The following is a 27,107-nucleotide window of genomic DNA, read 5'->3' on the forward strand; positions in this document are numbered from 1 at the left end:
TAGAGATGTGAGTGAAGGGAACACAGCATTCACAGCCCCTGTCCATACTGAAGATGGTGGTAATCTACAATACACAAACACTCAAGAAATTTAAGATTAAACTACAAAAAAGCACAAATTTAAACAAGCAACTCTCTTCTACGTTGAAGATCATAAGGTAATGTACAAACAAATGATCTATATGACTGTTGCTCATGGAATAGAGGTGAGTGTCTAAATTAATTGCCTGCTGTGGTCAGCAGCATTTTGAAAACAAATAGTAATACTGGTCTCCTTGGGTAATATTGGTATCCCTTGCCATGTCTGTATGCATGAGGATGTGTTTACTCTGTATGGTGAGAGGTCCAGTGCTGCCTCAGGGATGTCTGGATAGCCAAATGTTGGCACACTAGCTGGAACAGCCTACCGTAGTTCCTGGGCATGCTTCAGTAATTGCAATTTGGTGTGACAGTGGTGTATTTTATGCCACACAGACTGGGGACATGGTCTTGACTACCTGGATTGTTAGGAATTTCAGCCTCAAAATGTGCTACATGGATGTGGTGGGTGGCTGTTGAGGTGAAACTCCTTAGTGTACAACCTCTAAGGAACCTCCCACACACAGATTGCTTGAAGCCTATCCAGAGAAAATACTGGCTTGGCAGAAAATCCTAAGAAATTTTGGTCTTATGTCAAAGTGTTAGGTGGATCAAAACAAAATGTCCACACACTCTGTTACCAAAATGGTACTGAAACAGAGGATGACAGACTAAAGGCCGAAATATTAAATGTCTTTTTCCAAAGCTGTTTCATAGAGGAAGACTGCACTGTGGTTCCTTCTCTAGATTGTCGCACAGATGACAAAATGGTAGATATCGAAATAGATGACAGAAGGATAGAAAAACAATTAAAATCACTCAAAAGAGGAAAGGCCACTGGACCTGATGGGATACCAGTTCGATTTTACACAGAGTGCATGAAGGAACTTGCCCTCTTCTTGCAGCAGTGTACCGTAGGTCTCTAGAAGAGCGTAGCATTCCAAAAGATTGGAAAAGGGCACAAGTCATCCCCGTTTTCGAGAAGGGACGTCGAACAGATGTGCAGAACATAGACCTATATCTCTAATGTCAATCAGTTGTAGAATTTTGGAAAACTTATTATGTTCGAATATAATGACGTTTCTGGAGAATAGAAATCTGTGGCAACGGCCTTGTCACAGTGGATACACCGGTCCCCGTGAGATCACCGAAGTTTTGACCATCCAGGCCGCCATTCGCTGTTGCCATTTTTTGGGATGCACTCAGCCTCGTGATGCCAATTGAGGAGCTACTCGACCGAATAGTAGTGGCTTCGGTCAAAGATGTTTACAATATCAAAAAATACAAAAATAACATAGAACAAGACACCATAATTAAGTGCCACTTGACATGACTGCACTTCGTATTACAGTGAAACTTGATCAAAGCAGAACATGTACAATTTGAAAATCTGGCCAAGCTGAACAAGTAATTTCAATCCTGACTCATTCAATACACTTTTTTACACTAATATTTCGTATAAAGTGGATCATGCCTAATGCGGAAACAGAATGCAAATTTTAAGACTTAACTAATAATTTGTTGTATAATGCAGAAAACAGTTTATACAGCACTATTGTATTACAGTATACATTAGTTATTCACGACTCTAAAAGGACACTACTTATAACACAAAAGACTCTACAACTATGACATTCTGCTGAGCAGTGCAAAATCAAGAAAAAAGAATTTCGGCACAGGGCGGTGTTGTGGGTGTGGGCTGCTCTGTGCAACAATGAACAAGTTGGACACAGTGTCGGTACAACAAAGGAAATGATTCACTTGTTTGTTGGCTTTTCTCATTTTACTTTATTACTGATGCGCGCTGGAGCACACTGGAACATTGTTGTGTAATTATAAACACACTGCTGCAATATGTGCAGTGAAAGAGATGGATGATGTTCTGCTAAACAATGGTTTTACCCAGCAAGGTCAAGCATTCCAAATAAATGCACAGTTTGCATTATCTCCTGTCAATTTTAGTTCACTAGCAACACTTTAAGTGATACCGGTAACATGATGTCAAACAAAAAGTATGTGTTAGTAACGTTTAATGAAGTAATTAAGGTAGTCGAGGCGAGTGAGAAAGAAACACTCTGTGCGTGAAAAGATTGTGTGTTTGAAAGGTAGTAAAACACAAATTTATGATACCTTAAGGAACAGGGATAAGGTGGACGGGAGGGAACGGGCAAATGGAAGGGAAGAAAACGGGAAATGTCTGGACCCATGTTGAAGAGTGAGGTTCTGAAAGTTGCAAAAGAGCTTGAAATAAGGATTTTGACATCCACAGGATGGCTTGACAGTTTCGTAGCTAATCACCACATTGTGTGATATGAAGTGTGTGGCGAAGTTAAGAATGTGTGTGAAAGAGTAGCAACACAATGGAAGACAATACTGTACAACCTAATAGCGAATTAATTAAAATGTGAAACATTCCATACAGTGCAGATTACTACATTCAAAGTGACGACTTCCTTTCAACTCAATCTACTATTACTTCAGCAACAGCAGAAATCCGCAACACAGAAGATGTTCAGGAAGAACTTAAGGAAGAAGAACAGGAGCAAAATGATGTCCCTAGAAAAATTAACATGCCTGAAGAAGCTGTATACAAGTTCTCTGTGCTGTTGGAGCCATTGTATAGTGCAAGAAATTGCGTGGAATAAGCATATTTGAACAGGAAAAAAGTGAAATGTAAGGGAAATAAATGCGAAAATAATATGTATGTACATACAACAACAAATGAATTTAAAGTTTGATGGAAAAATGCCATGTTATTTATCAGTTTCTGTAAAGTCTAGTGTTCTGCTGTACAATAGACAGTAAATGAACATATACTGTGCAGGAGTGAAGGTACATAAACAAGTGCATAATTGCAAATTTATACTCTTGTGCATGATACCTGCCCTGGAAACTTGTCCAATTCAGAAAATTGTTTCAGCCCACTTGCATTTCCATTTTGAGCAAGTTTTACTGTACAAGCAGAGTTGCCATCTCTCCTTAATGCACCTGAGTGCATATTACAACATTGCTAGATTAACTGTATGCACAATTGCTGAAATGTCTTTGCACAGGTGCTACAAATCCCTAATCTTCATCCTGTAGATCGAATCTTGATGTGACCCTTTGCAAAGAAGACCAAAACTTGATGCCCAGAACATGGTGAGCCTTGTCCAATACAGGGTCCTTGGAATGTCTTGTTGAGGTACTTACACTTAATGTGTGCAAAGTGCAGAGGGGTGCCGTACTGTTGAAACACCACTGTATCCAGAATGTTACCAGCAAACAATTTGGGCTGCAGAATTTGCTCAAGAATATCAAGATAGGATGTTGGCATAAATGTTACTTCAGCAAAAAGCTGTAAGCTGAGGCTTAGCCATACACTTACCTTTGGAGCATTACATTTCAATTCTATAGTGATGTGTACTTATTCATCAGCCCATATCCTGTTGTTGTGGTGACCGACAAGGCCACAGATATGGAAGGTAGCCTCATCACTGAACAGGACATGTGCCAAAAAATTTTCGTTGTTTACTGTTCTAGTTAAGTTGTGCCCCATGGCCATGCAAGCCACATAGTCCCAGGAGCAAGTTGATGAGCACTTGGATGTGATAAGCCTTTTTCTTCAGTATGATGTGCAAGGATTGCCACAGAGTGGACTTTTGGATGTAACATTCCTGGCTGGGACAATGTTTCATCACTTTTGGACTCAACTCGTTAGCCTGTCTTACGGTCTCCACAGTTTCCTATGATGACAACAGCTGCCCAGAAAGTTTCTCATCACAGACATTCTCAGTTCGCTGGAACTTGTTAGTCAGTGGTTGTATTGGGGCTTCTGTGCTGTAACATTAACAAAACAATCCTTGAACCTCAGCAAAGGGTAGTCCATTGAGTCTCCAATGTATGACGCTGTTATGTTGTTCTGCAGTCAATATCTTTCAGATTACCTTTAATAAAAAGACAAAAATTAGCATTGTCCCAGAAGCAATTAGGAACTTCTCGGGGCACCCTATATACTCCATGCAGGTATCAAAGAAACCTGTAGTGATGTCTTTAAACTGACCAGCTGTCAATAGCCCCTCACTTTTCAGCTTGGCTAACTTTTATTTTACTGCAGATGTCAAAACTCTTTCAGATTTTCTGGCTTCTAATTTGTTGAGAAATATATTTATTTTGTCTGCAACATCAATTATTGTTACATTTTTTTGTTCAGCATACAGAACTGAAGGTTGATGGAGGAGAGTGGATTAAAAAAAAATTCTGGATGGTTAGGACACTTGTCAGAGAATGGGTAGTAGGATTTTAAAGCTTGGGAAAACACCTGTGACTCTTTCAACAGCTAATAGAAGAGAGGATCATCTAGTTTCACTATGACCCAAAAGTTCCTTGTATTCTACTTCACTGAACTCAAAGAATGATTTTAGTTTTTCAACATGTGCAGCATAGATATCAAAATGTTTGTACATATCAATGGATAAGCCATCTCTTCCAGTTTGGACAGCAGTGTACACTATTTGAGCAGAATGTCCTACACCTATTGCAGTACCAGATAAAAAGAGTGAAGCACCCAGAAGAGATGGATGAAACAAAATAAAACTTCATGGGTGAGAAAGAATTCAGCAATATGAGACCACTTATCAGTGTTGTGTTGCACTCCATCTGGCCTGGATGCTTGCACTGATTCAGTTGGGAGGGGTGTCAGAAAGCCATTGTATCACCTCCTGAAGCAAGCTAGCCCACAACTGTAGTACGAGGGTCACTCCAAAAGAAATGCACACTATTTTTGTAAAAATACAGTTTTCATTCTGCATATGTGAAAGTTTTACAGTGTGTAGATACATCCTTCCCACTTGTTTTCAAACTTAGTTCAACCTGTTCCCGTGAGTGGCACCGTCACAGCATGTCTTCAAGTTGGCTGCTACACTTGACGTTCGTCAGAAGCAACATGCTGTCATAGAATTCCTGTGCTGTGAAAACGAGACAGTGGGAAACATCCACAAGAGGTTGAAAAAGGTGTATGGATCGCAGTACAGTTAGTCAGTGGGCAAGCAGGTTACGTGATGAAAGCGGACACGGCAGTATTGAGGATTGTCCTCACAACGGCAGGCCTCGTACTGCGCACACTCCAGACAATGTGCAGAGAGTTAACGAATTGGTGACTGCTGACACATGCATCACAGTGAACGAATTGTCACACTACGTTGGGATAGGGGAAGGAAGTGTTTGCAGGATACTGAAAGTGTTGGCGTTAAAAAAGGATTGTGCCAGGTGAGCTCCCAGGATGTTGACAGTGGCTCACAAAGAAACAAGAAAAACCGCATGCAGCAAACTTTTGGAACAGTACAAGAATGGTGGAGATGAATTTCTTGGAAGAACTGTGACAGGTGATAAAACATGGCTCCACCATTTTTCACCAGAGACGAAGAGGCAATCAGTGGAGTGGCATCATGCAAATTCACCCAAGAAAAAAAAATTCAAAACCACACCTTCTGCTGGAAAAGTTATGGCTACAGTGTTTTTCGATTCCATGTGGAACCACCATAAATTCTTATGCATCCGCCTTACAGTCATGACCTGGCTTCATGTGACTCTCATCTCTTTGGGAAACTGAAAGACTCTCTTCGTGGAACACGGTTTGAAGATGATGACTCCCTTGTGCACGCTGCCAAACAGTGGCTCCAACAGGTTGGTCCAGAATTTTACCGTGCTGGTATACGGGCACTGGTTCCAAGATGGCGTAAGGCAGTTGAGAGGGATGGAAATTATGTGGAGAAATGAAAATATTGTTCCTAAAGGATGTATCTACACACAGTAAAACTTTCCAACATGTAGAATAAAAGATGGGTTTTAAAAAAAACAGTGTGCATTTCTTTTGGAGTGACCCTCGTAGCTGGCCCTTGATACTTGCACTGGGATTGAGTTGATGTACAAACTAGTCAAACTCATTTTACTCACCTTATAGTTGAGATGTTGAGTTGCCGACTGGTACAACAGAATGACTGCTAAACAAGTATTAGAAATACAGCTAAATGCTTTGCACTTTCAGCATCAAAGTTCACCAAGTCCAACACTCCCACTATCATGTGTTTATTTGAATTTAAAACCTAAACATAAAAGGAAGCAGCTTGAAGTCTATCTTGTTAAAAATCTATCATCACTGAAATAAACTGTGCTGCTTTCAGTTCCTTAATTATTTATTGACACAATCATGTTAATGATAATAGATTTGATTTTGATCTACAAGTGTGAGACCTCCTAGTAGATCAATGATTTAATTGTCAGTGGTGCAGTCCATGGGCCAGAAATCTACGTGTCCATTACTGTGTGGTATTCAAATGTGGCTCCTTGTGCATATTTGAAACTACTTTCACCAAAAAGTAGTATTAACTTTTTAATCTTGATGAGTTAATGTGGAGTGTAGTTTCATATTTGTTGGACTTCATCTAAGTTGCTGAGCCAGTGCATCATCTATATCCACTGCTAAATTTCACACCACAAACTGTGCACTCAGCTTCTCACCACATTCTTTATAAACTGTAATTCTTGCAGCTTCTTATTGTTTAGTTTAGATTAGATTAGATTTACTTTCATTCCAATTGATCCGTAGTGAGGAGGTCCTCCAGGATGTGGAACATGTCAGAAAACAACAATACATGACAAATATTTAAACTAAAACAAATAAGCTAATGTACCATTCCACAGGTCCCAAGTGGAATGATCGTCATTTTTTAATGAACACTAAGAGTCATTTTACAAATACTATTGCACTGAATTTAAAATAAAAAAGTTTTATATTTATTTATAAGGTAAGAAACATGTAATACAACTACTGTAATACTTATTTACAATGAACACATTACTGCACTGAAATGGTGCAGAAGTTAGATTATACTTACACACACACACACACACACACACACACACACACACACACACACAAATTTTCAGTGAACACATTACTGCACTGAAATTGTGCAGAAGTTATGTTGTACTTATATACAAATCAGTTGGTTTTCCTCAGAAATTCATCAATGGAGTAGAAGGAGTTGGCCACCAATAAATCCTTTAGGCTTCTCTTAAACTGAATTTCATTGGTTGTTAAGCTTTTTATGGCTGCTGGCAAGTTATTGAAAATGTGTGTTCCTGAATAATGCACACCTTTTTGTACAAGACTAAGTGACTTTAAATCCTTGTGAAGATTATTCTTATTTCTAGTATTGATTCCATGAATTGAGCTGTTGGTTTGAAAAAGTGATATATTTTTAATGACAAATTTCATTAAGGAATAAATATATTGGGAAGCTGTAGTTAGTATCCCTAGTTCCCTAAACAGGCTTCTGCAGGATGTTCTTGAGTTCACACCACATATAATTCTTACTGCACGTTTTTGTGCCCGGAAAACTTTAGCTTGGCTTGATGAATTACCCCAGAAAATAATCTCATATGACATTATGGAATGAAAGTAAGCATAGTATGCCAGCTTTTTCATTTTTATATCCCCTATGTCTGACAAAATTCGCATTGCAAACAGAGATTTGTTAAGACGCTTCAGCAGTTCTGTGGTGTGCTCCTCCCAGTTGAATTTATTATCAAGCTGTAATCCCAAGAATTTAACACTGTCCACTTCTTCTATCTTCTTGTCATCATATGTTAGACATATACTCTTGGGACACCCCTTACAAGTTCTGAACTGCATGTAGTGTGTTTTTTCAAAGTTTAGTGACAAAGAATTGGCTAGGAACCAGTGATTAATGTCTACAAATATTTTATTGGCTGATCTTTCTAAGACTACACTTGATTTGCTATTTATTGCAATGTTTGTATCATCAGCAAACAAAACAAACTTGGCATCTGGTAATGTTACTGATGAAAGGTCATTGATATACACAAGAAAAAGTAAGGGCCCCAAAATGGAACCTTGTGGGACCCCACATGTAATTAGTTCCCAGTTGGATGATGCCTGATAGCTTGATACATGTCTCTTTCCTAATAACACCCTTTGTTTCCTGCCAGAGATATAAGATTTGAACCATTTTGCAGCATTTCCTGTTACACTATAATATTCTAGTTTACTTAAAAGGATATTGTGATTTACACAGTCAAATGCCTTTGACAGATCACAAAATATACCAGTTGCCTGCAATTTTTTGTCTAATGAATTAAGTACATTTTCACTGTAAGTGTAGATAGCCTTCTCAATATCAGAACCTTTTAGAAATCCAAACTGTGACTTTGACAGTATGTTATTTGAGATAAGATGGTTATAAAGACGACTGTACATTACTTTTTCGAAAATTTTTGAGAATGCTGGCAACAGTGAAATTGGACGGAAATTTGATGCTATTTCTTTATCTCCCTTCTTAAACAGTGGCTTAACTTCAGCATATTTCAGCCATTCGGGAAATATTCCACTGATAAACGACTGGTTACACAGATAGCTTAATATGTTACTTAGCTCAGAATCACATTCTTTAATTAACTTTGTTGATATTTCATCATACCCACTAGATGTTTTTGATTTTAAAGATTTTATGATGGACATTATTTCTGTTGGGGTAGTGAGGGTCAAATTCATATTATGGAAGTTACTTGAAATGTCTGGTCTAAGGTAATCCATAGCAGCATCTACCGAACCTGACAACCCCATCTTTTCAGTAACAGTTATAAAATGTTTGTTAAAAAGTTCTGCAACACTATACACATCTGTCACCAATGCATCATTTACTCTTAATGCTATTTGTTCCTCTTCATGTCTGGTTCTACCGGTCTCCTCCTTCACTATATCCCATATTGTCTTTATTTTGTTATCTGATATGACTATCTTTTCCTTGTAATATATTTGCTTTGACATCCGTATTACAGTCTTTAATATTTTGCAGTATTTCTTATAATGTGCTATAGCATCAACATTGGAAATGTTTCGGATTGACAGATACAGTTTTCTTTTTGTTTTACAAGATACCCCTATTCCTCGTGTAATCCATGGCTTCTTTGTAGACTTTGCTCTAACCTTGGTAAGTTTTGGGGGAAAGCAGTGTTCAAATAAGGTAAGCACTTTATTAGCAAAAATGTTATATTTTTCATTCATGCCATGAGCACTGTAAACATCAGTCCAGTGAATGTCTCTGAGGAGTGTCCTAAAATAATCAATTTTTGGCTTACTGATTACCCTCTTGAGCTCAGATTTAACAGATTTTATATCCTGTTCAGTATTAACATTTAACAGAAGGAACTGCATGTCATGGTCTGAGAGGCCATTGACTATTGGTTTTGTAATATAATTTTGTTCATTTGACTTTTCTATAAAGATATTATCAATGGCTGTTTGTGAGCAAGTGGTTATCCTAGTGGGGAACTTTACTGTGGGAATTAAGTTGAATGATAGTGTTACTAACTCAAATAGGTTCTTATTGGGAGAGTCTTTAAGGAAATCTACATTGAAATCACCAGCAACCACTATTTCTTTGTTTTTGGTTGTTAAATGGGCCAGTACAGCTACAAGGTGGTTTACAAACAGATTAAAGTTACCTGCAGGTGCTCGATATACACTTAATATTATGAAAGATTTTTTGTGAAAATCTAATTCTGTTGCACATGCTTCCATATGCTGTTCTAGGCAAAATTTATGAATGTCTATGTTCTTAAATTTATGACAGTTCCTGATGAATGTGGCAACTCCTCCTTTCTCCATTTCTGATCTACAATAGTGAGATGCTAACCTAAACCCTGTAACACTTAAAAGTTCTATACCAGTGGTCACATGATGTTCAGAGAGGCAGATTATGTCAGCTGGGTTTGAAGACTCTAATTCATCTATGCAGATAGTTAATTCATTAATTTTATTTCTCAGTCCTCGAATATTTTGATGCAATAAAGATAGCTGACATTTCACATTGACTGACTTAAAATTGGATGGAGTTAAAATATCTGCTGACAGTTGAAAATTCTTAACCAATGGCTGTTTATGTTGATGTAATAAGCTGGAATTATGTTTTTTGATTTCTTTCTCAAACTGAAGGTTTGTCTCAGTTCTAACCTCTCTTAAAATTTGTTTTCTTTCTGTCCTCCCTACCCTAAAAAAGGGTCTTTTCTGAATCCTATAACCACTGGTATTTTACCACTCATGACAGTGCCTCCCCCCTTTAACTTTCCTGCTATTTCCCCAGCTTGCATTTTCCCATGATTAACACAGGCAATATTAACAGAAAGTTCTGCATGTCACTGCCATAACCCTTGGAAACAAACTACAGTATAACACACTGAAGTTAGAAGACATGTAATAGTTTACAAGATGATGGTACCATCAAGTTTCCAAAAGAATTTCTATATTATATTGGAATGGATTACCAATCGTTTTAGTTTTTTTGACTGAATGAAGCTTAATGCTGATGTTCCAAAACTTCAGGCAAACAAAGCATTGTATCAGGACAGGCAATTTGAAACTAAGAAAAAGTTGCACTAAGTAAGATGAAAATCAGGACATTTTGCTATCTCCAAAGAGGGTTTGGGTATTCTGGCATATTTCTGTAAAAATTGGGATGCATGGGAATGTTAGTTTAGTCACTCTCTCTGTGTCCTCAAGTCAGTACATGGGAATGCTAGTTTAGACACTCTCTGTGCCCTCAAGTCAGTACTGGAAATATACTATTACACAATGTGGCATAGTGGTAAGACACTGAACTCATATTTGTAAGGATGGCACTTCAAATCCCCCTCTGGCCATCCACATTTAGTTTTTCTGTGATTTTCCTAAAGGTCTTACGTCAAATGCTGGAATGGCTACTTAGAAAGGGCTTAGCCTATTTCCTTCTCCATCCATTCTTCACTTTCCTCAAGACATCACGGACAGTGTGTTAAAACCTAATCTTCCTTTTTTCTCAGAAACATACCCAATATAATGATTCAAAATGTTAAAAACATTCTGTTACACATTCGGAATTAAAGGTAATAAGTATCTTTTTGTTGGGTGCCAGGGCATACAGGAATTAGGGGCAGCGAGAAGAGTCACGGGATACCACCTAATATCGTATTGGACCACCTTTTGCCCAACATAGTGCAGCAACTCGACATGGCATGGACTCAATAAGTCACTGAAAGTCCCCTGCAGAAATACTGAGCCATCCTGCCTCTATAGCCATCCATAACTGCGAAAGCGTTAATAGTGCAGGATATTGGGCACAAACTGACTTCTCAATTATGTCTCGCAAAGTTCATTTTGATTCGTGTCGGGCAGTATGGATGGCCAATTCATTTACACAAATTGTCCAGAATGTTCTTCAAAACAAATGCGAATAATGGTGGCCCAGTGACATGACATTGTTGTTTGGATACTTGAAGTCTAGGAATGGCTGGAAATGGTCTCCAAGTAGCAGAACATAACCATATCCAGTCAATGATCGGGTCAGTTGGACCAGAGCACCCAATCCACTCCATATAAACACAGCCCACACCATTATGGAGCCACCATCAGCTTGCACAGTGCCTTATTGACAACTTCAGTCCATGGCTTCATGGGAGTCAGTGCAACTCTTGAACCCTACCATCAGCTCTTACCAACTGAAATAGGGACTCATCTGACCAGGCAACAGTTTTTCAGTCATGTAGGGTGCAAGCAATATGGTTATGAGCTCAGGAGTTGTGCTGCAGGTGGTGATGTCCCATTAGCAAAGGCACTCTCATCGGACATCTGCTGCCATAGCCCATTAACGCCAAATTTCACCGCACTGCACTAATGGTGATGTCCGTTATATGCCCCACGTTGATTCTGTGGTTATTCCACAAAGTATTGCTTGACTGTTAGTTCTGACAACTCTACTAAAATGCCACTGCTGTCAGTCATTAAGTGAAGGCCATTCAGCAACAGTGCTGTCCGTGGTGAAAGGTAATGCCTAAAATTTGCTATTCTCGGCACTCTCTTGACACTGTGGACCTCAGAATGTTGAATTCACTAACAATTTCTGAAATGGAATGTCCCATGCATCTAGCTCCAACTACTATTCTGCATTCAGAATCTGTTAATTACTGCCATGTGGCCATAATCACAGTGGAAACCTTTTCACATGAATCACCTGAGAACAAATGACAGCTCTGCCAGTATATTACCTTTTTACACCTTGTGTACACGATACTTCTGCCATCTATATATGTGCATATCACTATCCCATGACTTTTGTCACCTCCATATTACAGTAGATGCAGAAGTTCTATCGCCATATATGCTGTACTAGCAGAAAAAACATAAGTAATAAACGAGATATGATCAGTGAAGCCCAGCATGGTACAAATCGAAATTGCAACAGAGATGGAAGAAAGCGGTGCTCATCAGACTCAGAATGGACTCTTGCCCCATTCCCCACAGTTAACTTTTTAGACAGTAAGACCACTCACTATTAAGCAATGCTTTCAGTGTAAACACGTCTGAAAATTGTTTTAACATAGTGTGTTTCATTTGCTAACAAGAGAGTTTCCCTAAGATTTCCCAAGAAATTGCCATCAATTTCGTGTGATGCCAACACAAATGTTGCAATTTATTGTTAAGGCAGCCTACCTGTTTAATGTGTTCGGGGAGGAGGTGTTATTACAGAGTGACTGCATCAATTTTTTATCAAGTGAACATTCAGTACCATTAATCTCTAGTGTTCTTTTATCTATCACCTCTACTTGGCTTTACCTTCGTTTGCTGTGAACTTTATTTATAACTTATTAAGAAACATTTGAGCATGTGGTCAAACAAATGTAGGACCAATGTTTTCAAATTATATTTATTGAGACCTTTGTCATTATTGCAAAAAAAAAAAAAAAAAAAAAAAAAAAAAAAAAAAAAAAAAAAAAAAAAAAAAAAAAAAATTGTATAAAAATTTTTGCATTAATACTTGTTTTACTGCTAACTTACTTCCTTGTAAAACTCTTCATGCTTAATATTTCCAATTTATATTTGCAGTTGTTTTGACAGATTTGACTGGAATAGCTTGATAGCTTGGTGTATTATGGTTCATTATTTCCACGTGCTATTCAAAACTGGAACGGTTGAGATAATGGTTCGGAAGTGGTACTTTGGACCCTTTACTAACACTGCAGAGTAATTGTGTATGTGTTGTTGTCTTTATGCTGATTAGTGAAGATTTGCTTTCTTTGTAATGAGTGCATGATTTCAGTATCAGTCGCACCATATTGTCATAAATAAAATGCACGTGCAGCTTCCCCAGACATTACCAGGGCCAAAATAAGCTGACATATACAGTCTAGCTTGGTTACACAGCCTGAAGTGGTACTTTGGACCCTTTACCAACACTGCAGAGTAATTGTGTATGTGTTGATGTCTTTATGCTGATTAGTGAAGATTTGCTTTCTTTGTAATGAGTGCATGATTTCAGTATCAGTCGCACCATATTGTCATAAATAAAATGCACGTGCAGCTTCCCCAGACATTACCAGGGCCAAAATAAGCTGACATATACAGTCTAGCTTGGTTACACAGCCTGAAATTATTTATACAGAATGTACTGTTGTTCCAAGGTGTTTGTATGTATCTTTACTTCCTTTGTGTCATTAAAATCTCCCTAATCATTCTGAAGATTTAGTCTGTGGCAGGTTCATTCATGACATTCCTGAGCAACTTACAAACTAACTTCTCACCTTCCATGCCATTCTTGAAATTAATGTGCAATCTACACAAATTCAGGAACCAGATAAAAACAATCCTGGAGCAGTATCCTCGTGGCAAACTTCCTCAACAAGTACTTTATTTTTGACAGAGGAAAGCAATTATGAAGTATGAGACACACAGGCAACATACTTAGTAATTAGTAGACTCATTCAGTTAAAAATAATAGTACTCATTGAGGAAGAACATAATCAGAATAATGCTGCAGCACTGTTTTTATTTGATTGCAGAATTTATGGAGGCCAATTTATGTCAAATGTAACTTTTAATTTTGCTTACAACACTGTAATCTTGAATGTAATGGTAAGTTAACCTATGATTAATGCTTTGGTTAATATGTATATGCTCTTATTTACAATACATGAATATCCATAAACTGTCATGATGAGAAATAAACATTTTCTCAATATTTGTAATAACACATATCCCATATCATGAACATGATTTTGTGGATAAATAAATAAATTTCATTCATTAGATTATGCTCTGTTCAGAAACCTTAAACCTGCTGCAGTTCTGATTAAGTATTTGGTGCAACATTACTTTTACCTTGTAGATATGGGATCTTGAAATAATCAGGATCCAACAGAATCTCAAATCATATTTTGTACAGCATTTCCAGATAAGTTAGCCCCTTTTTTACACACATAAAAAAAAGTTTTGCATCACCCCAGTTTCCATAACTCCAGAAGACAGACGTTGACTGTGGATATTGTATCACAGACACAGTCCCTTTCACTGTTCAGAGATGTCCCTAAACCTGCCCACAGATGTAAACAACCACGCAGGAGCAGTGCCTATTAGACAGAAAGGATCCAACAGTCATTCCACCAGGAAGGAGGTACGAGGTACGCGGCTCGTGTTTTCTGTAGAGTTCAACCATGCCTAGGCGGTCAATACTGGAGTTTGACTACGTCCACATTGTTACTTCGTGCCAGGAAGGGCTCTCAACAAGGCAAGTGTCCAGGTGTCTTGGAGTGAATCAGAGCAATGTTGTTCGGATATGGAGGAGATACAGAGAGACAGGAACCGTCAATGACATGCGTCGCTCAGGCCACACAAGGGTTGCTACTGCAATGGATGACTGCTAACTACACACTATGGCTCGGAGGAACCCTGACACCAATGCCACCATGTTGAGTAATGCTTTGTGTGCAGCCACAGGATGTCATGTTACGACTCAAACTGTGCGCAGTAGGCTGCATGATGTGCAACTTCACTCCCAGAGTCCATGGCGAGGTCCATCTTTGCAACCATGACACCCTGCAGCGCAGTACAGATGGGCCCGACAACATGCTGAACGGCCCACTCTGGATTGGCATCACGTTCTCTTCACTGATGAGTGTCACATATGTCTACAAACAGACAATCATCGGAGACATGTTTGGAGGCAATCCGGTCAGGCTGAATGCCTTAGACACACTGTCCAGCAAGGTGGAGGTTCCCTGCTCTTTTGGGGTGGCATTATGTGGGGCTAACGTACGCTGCTGGTGGTCATGGATGACACCGTAATGGCTGTACGATATGTGAATGCCATCCTCCGACCAATAGTGCAACCATATGGGGGGGGGCATTCGTCTTTATGGATCTTTTGAATGACTTCCTTCAGGATAATGACATTGCTCGACTAGAGTTGCCAGCATTTTCTCCAGACATGAACCCTATTGAACGTGCCTGGGATTGGTTGAAAAGGGCTGTTTATGGACGACGTGACCCACCAACCACTCTGAGGGATCTACGCCTAATTGCTGTTGAGGAGTGGGATAATCTGGACCAACAGTGCCTTGATCTACTTGTGGATATAATGTGACGATGAATACAGGCATGCATCAATTCAAGAGGACGTGCTACTGGGTGTTAGAGATACCGGTGTATACAGCAATCTGGACCAACACCTGTGAAGGTCTCGCTGTATGGTTGTACAACATCCTCTGTGTGGTTTTAATGAGGAATAAAAAGGGTGGAAATGATGTTTATATTGATCTCTATTCCAATTTTCTGTACAGGTTCCAGAACTCTTGGAACCGAGGCCATGCAAAACTTGTTTTGATGTGTGTACATTTCTTTACTGCTGGACATAATTTTGCTCAAGGACTCTGTGGTATACAATGGTAAAATGGGAGCTAACTCAGCTCCAAATTTTATATAGAATCTGACAATGATTCTCTGTAGCCATGTTCAGGATTAGTGATTTCAGCTGTATCTCAATGCTACTGACACTAATATGTATATCATACATGTTTTCAGTGATGCGAGAATTAAACTGGGGCAGTACTTCTGTATTTTCCTTTTCAAAGGAACATTTGAAAACGGAATTCAGCATTTCTGCTTTTGCCTTGCTGTCATCAATTTCGGTTACTGTGTCAACCATGAGTGTGTAGACAACAGGTTTGGTGCTACTGCCAGCCTACAGATATGATCAGCATTTCTTTGGGTTTTGTGAGACGTCTGTCTTTCAGGTTCTGCAGCAGGAGTTACTAACCAAAAAAAAAAAAAAAATCACACACACACACACACACACACACACACACACACACACACACACACATACATATTCATACAAACACAACTCATACACACTTAACCACTGTCTGCGGCTGCCAAAGCCAGACTAGCAGTCAGACGAAAGGTTTTTGACAGAAAGCTTACTTGTTTTGAAGTCTATTTGTTGTGGCTGTCTGCAACTCAACATCCCCACTATATGTGAGTAGAAATCAATTCTTTTTACAATATTGTCAATATTTCATCCTGAATTTTCCATCAGTTTTCTCAATCCATCTTTACTTTCATCATGCCTGCACCAAATTGCACAGCATTTACCGATGTACTATCTTTGACTTCCTACTCTCTCTCTGATCCCTTCCCTTTCAACTTTGTCTTCCTTCATCCTCACAACAATTGTATACCTCTCAACTTGGGGTCTGATTCCTTCCGAGTCTTCCCTAACTTATGCTACTTTCTTCCCTGAGGAAGCAACTAGCATTTTCAAAAGCCATGAACCTCTGTTGCTGTTACTATATGACTATATCCATTCAAGTGGAGTGACTTTACACCATAACAAATTTGCAAATCTTGATTTAAAGCTGGGCCTCCATGTTAAATTAGCCTCTCTCTTCCCGCAACATGTCAGGTGTGACAGCCATGGATGGGTTCCTCAACCACTGCAAATCATGGAGCTCCACCAAACCACCTTCTGATGACCTCACCCTCAGTCCCAGTGACTAACTGTACTTCTGTCGACAACAGATGCTCCATAGACTTTGCACAGGTGTTTGTAAATATTCCCTACAGTTCCTTTCTCTGCAGTGAGAAATTCAATGACAGCACATAGCTTGTAACGTACATCACCTACAGATGCCATTTTGAAACTCCTGCAGCTACACTATCTGTCAGAAGTGACGGAAACTTGGCACACTTACTCAGGAGACTTCAAATAATACATACGTAATGTTTTGCATTCATAGTATTGCTTTCAACTGAGAAATAAAATGTGGTGCATTACTTCCTGGGCACCCCTTGTACTTTGATAAGTTGAAACAACCACAGACTGTTAAGATCTTAGCATTAGGCAATTTAAACTAGGTGAAAGAAATACAATAAAAGATGAACGGATTTGTATGAGAGATGTAGTAGGGGGTAATATAGGCAAAAAGACAAGTCCAACAGTAAATATAAAAATACTGAAAATGAAACAGGCCAGATGAAATACAGAACTGTGAAAGAGTATATTGACAGGAAGTACAAAGTACCAAGATGGAATGGCTAAAGAAGGATTGCAATGTTGTACATACACGCATGATGAAATAAAAAGTTCTGTGTAAACATCAAATGCACAAGTGACAAGCCAGTACCGACAAAGAAGAGAAGTCTGAAAGGTAGAAGTAATTTGTAGAAGAGCTATGTAAAGGAAAGAAACTTGATGACAATATTATGGAAAGAATAAAAGACAGGGGATGGAGATGAGATGGGGCATGTGACACTGTGAGAAGAAATTGACAGTGCACTGAAAGGTCAAATCAAAACAAGGCACATGAAGTAGACAACATTCCTAGAGAATTATTGAAATCCTTGGAAGAACCAGCCATAATAACAAGAAGAATGTAATAGTCAACAGTGCCAAAGAAGGCAGATGGTAACAGCTGAGTCTATTCCTAAATCATAGTTTAATAAATCATGGGTGTAGACAGGGTTGTAGTCATTCCCCTACATTATTCAATCTGTATATTGGCCAAGTAACGAAGGAAACTAATGAGAACTTCTGAGAGGGAATCTTTCAGGAGAAGAACTGTAATCTTAAAGGTAGTGGATTGAGTTGGGTAAAAAAGAACTTTACAGCATAATTTATTAAAAGAGAGAGTGATTAATAGAACAAATTTGAGACACAAAGGAAAATAATCATTCTTCCCACACTTCACACATTACTGGAACAGGAAGAACTCCTAAGAACTGGTACGATGAGAAGTCTCTTCTGCCATGCCTTTCACAGTGGTTTGCAGAGTATTGGTGTGGATGTAGCTTGCAATTTATGTGAGATGATGAGATCTGCTCAGGATAGACCACCATGGCAAAGTCCATCAAACTGCTCTTTGGGCTGAAGACATACACACATTTTTTACAATAAGACTTGTCATTGTTTTTAACTTTCTTGTTTACAATGAAGACAACCTGCATTTCCATCCTGTTCTTTAGTAAAACATATATATGTCCTGATTTTTAATTCTAATTGACTTTCATTTTGTCACTGCACTTCTGATAACCCGACATATTTACCCCAATTGCTCTTACTTATCTTCCAACCCCATTAGCCTATTTTCAGATACTAAATTTCTATAATTTCTTGTACCTATATAAGAAGCAGACAGAGTGATAGGGTTTTCAAGGTCCATAATGTTGTCTGTTTGGCTGAACCTCATGTAGCAAGGTAAGGCTGCTGAAGCAGCTGTGTGTGTCCATGGCCTTAACCATATAGTGGAGATGCTGAGTTGCAGATAGGTGCAACAAAAAGACTCTCACTCTCATAGCTCTCGGCCATTGAGGCCTTTGTCAACAACACACACACGCACTCTCACACACTCTTGCAAACGCTACTCACACACACATCTACAGTCTCAGGCAACTGAAACCTTCAGTTGCCTGAGACTGCAGTCGTGTGTGTGAGTTGCATTTGCGCGAGTGTGTGTGCGTGTGCATATGTGTGTCTGTTGTTGACAAAGGCCTTAACGGCTGAAATCTATAATTTTGAGAGTCTTTTTTGTTGTGCCTATCTGCAACTCAGCATCTCTGCTCTATGGTGACTAGCAACTTTCCTTCTCATAATATTGTTACATTCCATCCTGCATTTCCATTCTTTGATCATGGCCATAACCCTTTGTCCTAGTTCTCTGTCTGCTATTCCTAATATTTTTTCACCTGGGTCAGAAGACTTATGTCACTTGATTTGCACATGACAGCAGGCTCTCCAGAAAAGCTTGTCCACAGTACACTAGCCTGCTAGAGCCTGAATAGTTCAACAATACATGTCAAACATCAGCAGAGCTATGCTCAAGCATCTTAGCCCAGACCTGAGGGCTTCTGCATCTCAAAGCCTGGGATACAAAAGACCAGTTTTCATACTGATCTTGTGCCAACAGTGCCTTCTCATCCCTAATCAACACCACAATTTAGCAGTCTGCCTGTCTTTGTGTCACCCATAATACATTTAGAAACACATACAAAAACTGTTCCAGTTTTCCAATGTCACGAGAAACAGAACTGATCAGTAATGAAAATTATGGCAGGGTACAATTGCATGAGGTATGTTTACGGAAGATGGCTTTTCTGGGTAAGAGTAGTAGTAGCAGTAGTAGTAGTAGTTTTTGTCTAAAAGATTTACAGCTGTGGTTTCTATTGAGACAAAATAAACAAAGATCTAAAAGTGTGAACTGTGTGTAGTTCAAATCTTCCCAACCAAGATAAAAGATCCAGTGTGCTTTTATGTCAATGCTTATGGTTCGTATTAATTGCTGTAATAAGTAATCTTTCTTTTTCTTTTTTTTACAAAAAGATATAATTTAAGAGAAAAATTAAGTAATTTTTATTCACGTTTTACAAGGAAAAAAGTAAATAAATAAAAAATGAAAAACCCAATTTATTTACACATATCAAGAGAACAGCTGTGCACAACAAAAGGAAATAATGCTAAATGCAAATAATTATAATAAAATCTAGTCAATAAATTGTCAAGTGGGTCTACTATCTACATTCAACATGTGTCAATCTTAGCAGGGAATTTCTTATTGCCTACTTTATCATTTAATGTCCTTTCTTTACATTTTTATTACTTACATTATTAATCTTTTGTTTTGGTGTGATAAATTGCCTCTATGTTACTAAAATTCTCAAAAATTAAATGTAATGGAAACTGGATCAATTATACAGTTTGTGCTGCTATATGTATAAATGAGGTAGATAATATCCAAATATGAAATGTTGAGAACAGTATTAAACTTATTTGCGAAAAGCCGCTGATATTAAATAACATCAATGTTCTTTGGTTTGTACGCTTATTGATGTTTTCACCAAAAGGAAGGGATTAGTGTCAAGTGCTAAAACACACACATTCAAGATCACTCTCTGATCCAATAACACAACTTGTCCTGACGAAAATAAATTCAGAAACTAAAGAACATCTTTTGTATGTGTCTGTGCACCAACTAAGACTTCATAATTAACAAGCATACATTTGTTTATTTCTTCATAACTGTTACTTTTCGGCAAGTGTTTGTGAGAGTTGTTACTGTTATACAGTACACGTAACAGAGAAATACTGTGAGAATGACATACGTCACTTATGTAATGATGAATTATGATCTTGAATAAGAATGATTATCTGAGGATCCATTAAGAACATCTGTGTATCAATGACACATGTCTACAAAACCATTTATCCATTTCTGCCAACCCATGTTGTTGCAACACTATGCCTTTGCTTTATTTTGTATTGGGAGAAATAATTTGAATTCTGCTGGCAGTTCATCCTCAGAATATAATCTGTCTGAGAAATAAACTCTCCTTATTCTACAATTTGCATGAATCTGTACTCGCAAAGTTTCAATATAATTTGTCCCATAAGCTCTGCGAGTAAAATCTGCCAAGTTAAACTGTATTTGGTTCCATCCATCGTCCAGCCGCATTGGCATTGTGCAAATAAAAGGCTTAACACGAGTAGTGGATTGGTAGTTACTTGCACGAAATCGTCTGCGAACATTTTTGTCATCCAGAATCTGTAAGAAAAAATTATTCTTCGTTAATACATTTTTCATTCAAAGACAGAAACATTTTTAAAGATATCTGACATTATGTGATACGTAACTTAGAAATTCTAACTTAGAAATTCTAAGATGTTTAAAAGAATGAGGCTATTTCCTTGTCTTCATAATCCTTAAGCCCACAATTGAAAATTTGATATTTTATATGCCCCTGTTCATGAGAAACATTTGGTAACATAGCCACAGGAGAAGTAGTAGTTTATTTTATTATTATGCTAAGAATAATAAAGTGGGGATTTTCTGTGTATTGAAGGAAACACATATACAGGAAAAAACGCCGAATGATTGGTGAGCAGTCGCCTTATCCTTAAACACAATATGTGGAAGAAAAAACATCAGAAATCATGTTTTTCTTAGTATTATTATTTAAATTATTCTTCTTCAGCTGCCTTATGCTTTCAAGTGTTGGGTCATATTTAAATTCATGGTGTATTTTGAGCACTGAAAGCTATTCTTCAAGTGATTAACATTTTTTTGTAATTGCCGTTTGTAATAGTAGTTCCTGCTGCTCCGGGGGACAATTGCAGAGACTTGAGGCGCAGATAATTTGTACTGGATTTGTTTGCCCATATTAACATTTTGAATACTTGTGGAGGTTACTAAAATATTTGGTTAGTGCTTCCTACTGGTGCCTGGACAAAGGAAAAAATGTTTTCTCATATATAGAATGCATTCGACCATATAGAATGCATTCGACCAATTTCTTTCTCCTACTCTAGGGATGTTGTCAGTTGCAACTGACACACCCACCACTATGTAATGGAAAGTCTCAGTTCGCAATCAGCAGGAGATAATGAGTGGCTTGTTGCTCTGAATGGAATATAACACAGAGCCAATAAAGTGTCAGAAAGGTAATAAGAAGTACATTATCACGAAAGGAAAAGAAAAACAAGAAACAGTACCAAGCACTAGCAAATATAATCATTTGAAATGATGAGAGAAGCAATTTTTGAGAAAGTTTAGTTTTAGTTATTTCCATATTATGTTTGCCCATATGTGGAAAATCTTGTTATAATTTGGAAAGCATAAATTCATGTATTTAATCCTCGAGTAGGAGTGCTGATTTTCATAACGTGGGCAGGCTCGCAGTGCACTTTGTGCACATGCAGGGAATAGCCATCTTCATGTTACCAAGGTAAACATGTATAATCATAATCACTGTTTAATCTTAGTTTAATTCAACAATGATAAAATAAACTTAAATTATATTGGCTAAAGCACTGTTTAATTAAACAATAATAAAATTAACTTTCCAGAGAAGAAGAAAGAGTGAAAGAGATTACAATGGTGGGTGGAGTAGAGCGACATTTTAAGTAAAAAGAGGGTGAGTTAAGAGGCTGCTGTGTGGGGGCAGCAGACATGAACTGGGTAGAAACAAGAAGAGAGGCAGACAGAGGATAAGGCCCACAGAGTTGCAGGAACAGAGAATATACTCCGGTGCAGTGTCACTTACTAGCTGCAGAATTAAGAAAAGATAGTATTGGGAGACTAATCAAAATGGTATAGGTTGTGGAGTAGCCATTGAAGTCACAGTGTGTTAGGTAACATGTGCAGAAATTAAGGCTTCAGTTGACATTTTGCCAGTTTGATAGCAGAAATTCATCTGAATGGATAGTTTTTTTGTGGTCAAGCCCATGTAGAATGTGCTTTAGTGGTTTGAATGAAATTGGTGTTTTGTTATGTGGTGTAGTCGAGGTTTTGTGACACTAGAGATAGAGCATCAGTGACAAAGGGGAGCAAAGGTCATTATTTTGTCAGGGGTGGCAGGAGGGAAAGCGACACTTTGTGGGTGGTGGAGTGGGCGGCTCTTTCCTTGGCTTGGTGGGTGAGATGTAAGCGAAACATTGGTGGTTCCACTATCAGCCATTTATTGAGACGTAAGACACTTTAAACAGACAGAGTAATACAATGTGTTTTAACTCGCTCAATTCCTTGTGACTGCAGAGCGGCATGGGGTTGTAGCGTGCAGATTTCAATGATCACTGATATGGTGACAGCTTGTGTTGCAGCGGAGCACCAGGGAGCCTATTCTTCCCTCAGTAATGTGCCCATGACCATCTGTGGCAGCAGCACGGTCTTTTCCTTGTCAATTCGCTTGCTGCGTTATTAAAAAGCAGCTACAGTTTGGCACGGAGTGCTCCAGCCCAGAATCAAAACAGTGACCCTCAGGTTCGGCACCTTCATCAGCCTCTAGATTCTTTCCTCAGCCTATAGATTCACAGGTCACCCATTTGGTGTGGCCACAATCCCTTTGTCCTCACCAGCCATCTGGGTAAGTACCATGTGAACTTTTTTCTGACAGCATCTTGGGTGGCATCTTCTGCACTGATCTAGTGGCACTGCACCAACATCTACCTCTGTCGAGCAGTGTAGCCAGCTAAGTCGTTGCAGTGAAGTATGATGTACGCTGACTAACCATCAGTCCATCCATCAAGGTGGTGCTTCTTCTTTCTCCCCTCAAAGGACCCGCCATGCCTGTTTGTTGGAGGTATTTATTCAGTGTTTTAGCCAATGTCAAGAAGTTTCTAGGGTGGCAACTGACTCTTCGGACATTGATTTATGCTTCTCATATTGGGCAGAAACTTGAACAATGTCAGCACTTGTTCTGGCTTTCCTTTTTTACTTCTATACTGATGTGGTTGGGCACTGCACTGTCCTCCTCCCCTCCACGTTGCCAGCTACGTCATGCACATGAATTCAGTATGCTGACAGTTCCTGGAGCACTGACCATTGATGTGCAAAAAGCGATGGTCGTTATTCTCCTTGGAAGCATTGCCCATCTGTTTGGTATTTGATCTGTTGAAATGCTGACCGCTGCTGCGCAAAATTCGCTGGTCATCAGCTTTCTTGTTAGACAGCTGCCACTTCAGAACATTGTGGTTTAACGTGTCAAAGTCTCTAAAATGTTCACTTAACCTATAATAAGTCTTTACGTATGTTTTTGCCTGATCTCTGCTTTGAACAATCATTAACAACATGTAATTATTATTCACAACCATAAATGATACATAATTCTTATGCAGCTTAAGTGATCGTGCCTTTGGTGGATAACAAATGGGCAGGAATAGATGTTGGTGGGCTAATGTATGCTACAGTTCATGCATGTAGATCTTTCACAAGGATGTGAACCATGGACCAATGTTTGAGAGGGTGAGAGTGACACTGGCATTTGAAGTGCTAGTGGAAACATGATTTAGTTGTTCAGTATGATGTGAAATGTGACCAGCTGTGAAACCAGATTAAAACTGTGTCCTGAACTGGAACTTGAGCCCAGAACCTTGTCTTGTAGGAGCACTGCTTTTACAATCAGACAGATGACGTAAGGTTTTCAGTTGGAGACTTGGTCAGACAATCAGTTTTAATCTGCTAGGAAGCTTCAAAACAGTGTACACTCTGCTTTACAGTGAAGAATTTGTTCTGGAAACAAGCCCTAGTCTTATGTTAAGCTGTTACTCCAATATATCATTTCTCTCAGTAGTTGTAACCCAACAAGGTATGCAGCTGAGCTGCACTAGATTTTGTGAAACAGGAGATAAGGTTCTGGTAGAATTTAATTTTTGTAGGTGTCTTGTGACAGGATAGCTCATTTGTCATTTGATTGCTCCAGTTGTCAGAATTACTGAGCAAGGAAGGTCCACTTCTTTGTGCCTGCTCAGAAGGTGTGCATTGGGATGGAGAGGAGGGGGGGGGTGAGAGAGAGGGAGGGGGGGGGGGGGGGGAGAGAGAGAGAGGGAGAGGGAGAGGGAGAGAGAGAGAGAGAGAGAGAGAGAGAGAGAGAGAGAGAGAGAGAGAGTGCTCTGAGGATTTCGTTTGTAAGCTAAGTAACTTTTTCCATCCTACATATCTATGTGTTTGGGAGACAAATGGTAACAAGAGACAGAAGGTAACAAAGCAGCTACTGTTGTAGCAAGCCACAACAAAAGAATAACTAGAGTGTTCTAAGTTCTCCCATATCTCATCACTGCCAAGAAATGAAAGGTACAAGCATCTTGATGGGAAATGTAAAGCATACTGAACTAAAGACTTTTGTTATATTAAGACTGTCTTTCGATTCTAGCGAGTTAATGCCTTTGCTAATATATGACATAGCATTTTTCCTAGTTGTGCATATTTTGTGACTGGATTCACTGTTTATAACTTTTAGAAAGTTATTATGCAAAATGAAATGCAAGTTGGATTCTTCCAAGGCAGCACAAAAGGTGAGCATGCCTGAGATTTTAACCAGAGGATGAAGGAGGCATACAGAGAGCAGGATTCCACTGCTATGAAGTGGAATGCAAAAGAATCAAGGACTTGCCATGGTCCAGACAGGTGCCTGTTGTCACTAACAACACTGGTTTTACTTATGGATTGTCTTATTCATCAGAATCCTCTTATCGCTGCATCTGAAAATGTGCCAAAGGCCCCAAAAATCACGTGTGTGTGTGTGTGTGTGTGTGTGTGTGTGTGTGTGTGTGTGTGTGTGTGTGTGTGAGCGCACAGTGCGCATGCAAGCCAAACCAGAATTAGATACAATATACAAAATATGAAACTGATGTCTTGCCATGATTTGGTATGTAGACATTGGCTCACTGCTTTGACCTTGCCTCTAAATAGGTGACCATGAAGGAGTGCCATACCTGTTTCCATTATCTAATTTGTCATATTGCAATGCAATATTACTGATGGTAATGACCATAACAACAGTGATAACCAAGATATAATACAGCATGTACTGTAACAGTAAATGTCATTTGACATATTTGTAAAAGTGAGAGAAACGTGGACTTGCACCCATCCTCCCCATGCACTGCTGTCATCTTCTGCTGGTGCACATCTCAGAGCTCATGCCATATCTCATCAACTACTCATTATATAAGCATGTCTGCATCTTCATGGTTGTGAATTTTCAGACTCATTCCAAATCCCTGATAATTCTCCTTTATGATGTTATCTAGGAAGCACTGTGTGTAAATGAATCACAAACACTGGAAGAGGCCAAGTGTTGCTTCCTTCATAACAGTCACATTGAACTAATAAACTTCCCTTTTCCTAACAATGCATTACTCTGTTTTCACAGCCTCATTCCTCAATCCAGTAGTCAGTTTTCTGATTTTCATTCTTTAATGCTTCTGTAAAGTATTTTACAACATAAATTATTTTGTGCAAGACTTCATCGCACTTTTCCCCAGCAGTATTTCAAATTGTATTGTAATTCTCAAAAAATACGTATTTATTTACTTTCATTTTCCTGGTACTCATTTCTCTTAGCTTCTGTAGTACAGGTGTTTTAAAACTTTCTTCTTCTGAGTTGTTTTCTTTCCAATCTTTTATGTCCTCCGCTCATATGATAGGCTTTTGTCTCTTGGTTTATTTTTAACAAAATTTTATGGCTTCATGTTTCTGCATTTTTTTTTATTTCTGTAAAATATTCTATTAAACTGTATCAAAATGATAATTCAATTGAGAACACTACTAAATTATGAGACAGAATTGCTGGCTAGTACTTACAGTTAAAAAGGAAGGCCAAGTCACTCAGAAATGAATGAGAGAGACCCACTTGTAATCGGGATGAGGGCTTTTGAAGATCACCTATTCAGTTCACATGATTATCAATTATATCGACTATTATCAATTGATTCAGATGCCTACCTAGCAGGGTATAACAACCAATTTTACCCTAATGGAGGTGGTGACGCTTTGTGCCACTTCATGAGACATCAAAAGTATTTTAGGGGCCATCTAGATGATAGACCAGTCAATCATCATCCATAATTCACAGAGATTGGTTGTAGATGTTCACAAAGGACAGACAGTGGCAGACGTACTAGGGCCCAAATTCATACAACATAAACACTACCACACAAAAAATACTTCCAAAATGTACTTGCCTAGAGCTCATTAGGACATAGAAATCATTGTGGTAATCATTACATTTTACTCTAATACATTTAGCAATGTATACAATCAGCCCAGGCAACCTCCTTCAATGCTTCAAGTATCCAACTGGGATTTCCCAACACACATACCAGTCTCTGAGACATGTAATGTGTAGTGAGCAGAAGTACACTTATAAGGTTGTCACTTTTGTAACCAGTAGCA

At 38.7% G+C, this 27,107-nt stretch overlaps 1 protein-coding gene across 1 annotated transcript in view; it reads right to left on the bottom strand.

Annotated features, from left to right (window-relative positions):
• Positions 1-19,822: 19,822 nt before the first annotated feature.
• The window catches only part of LOC124782657 (cilia- and flagella-associated protein 20), a 69,512-nt gene continuing 62,227 nt past the window's right edge, over positions 19,823-27,107 (bottom strand). Inside the window, exon 2 of the mRNA XM_047253958.1 lies at positions 19,823-20,981. Within this exon, the coding sequence (XP_047109914.1) occupies positions 20,676-20,981 (306 nt within the window). The 3' untranslated portion in view covers positions 19,823-20,675. The remainder of the gene's footprint in view (positions 20,982-27,107) is intronic.

Source organism: Schistocerca piceifrons, chromosome 1, assembly GCF_021461385.2.
Source record: "Schistocerca piceifrons isolate TAMUIC-IGC-003096 chromosome 1, iqSchPice1.1, whole genome shotgun sequence".
NCBI classification, from domain to species: Eukaryota; Metazoa; Arthropoda; class Insecta; order Orthoptera; family Acrididae; genus Schistocerca; species Schistocerca piceifrons.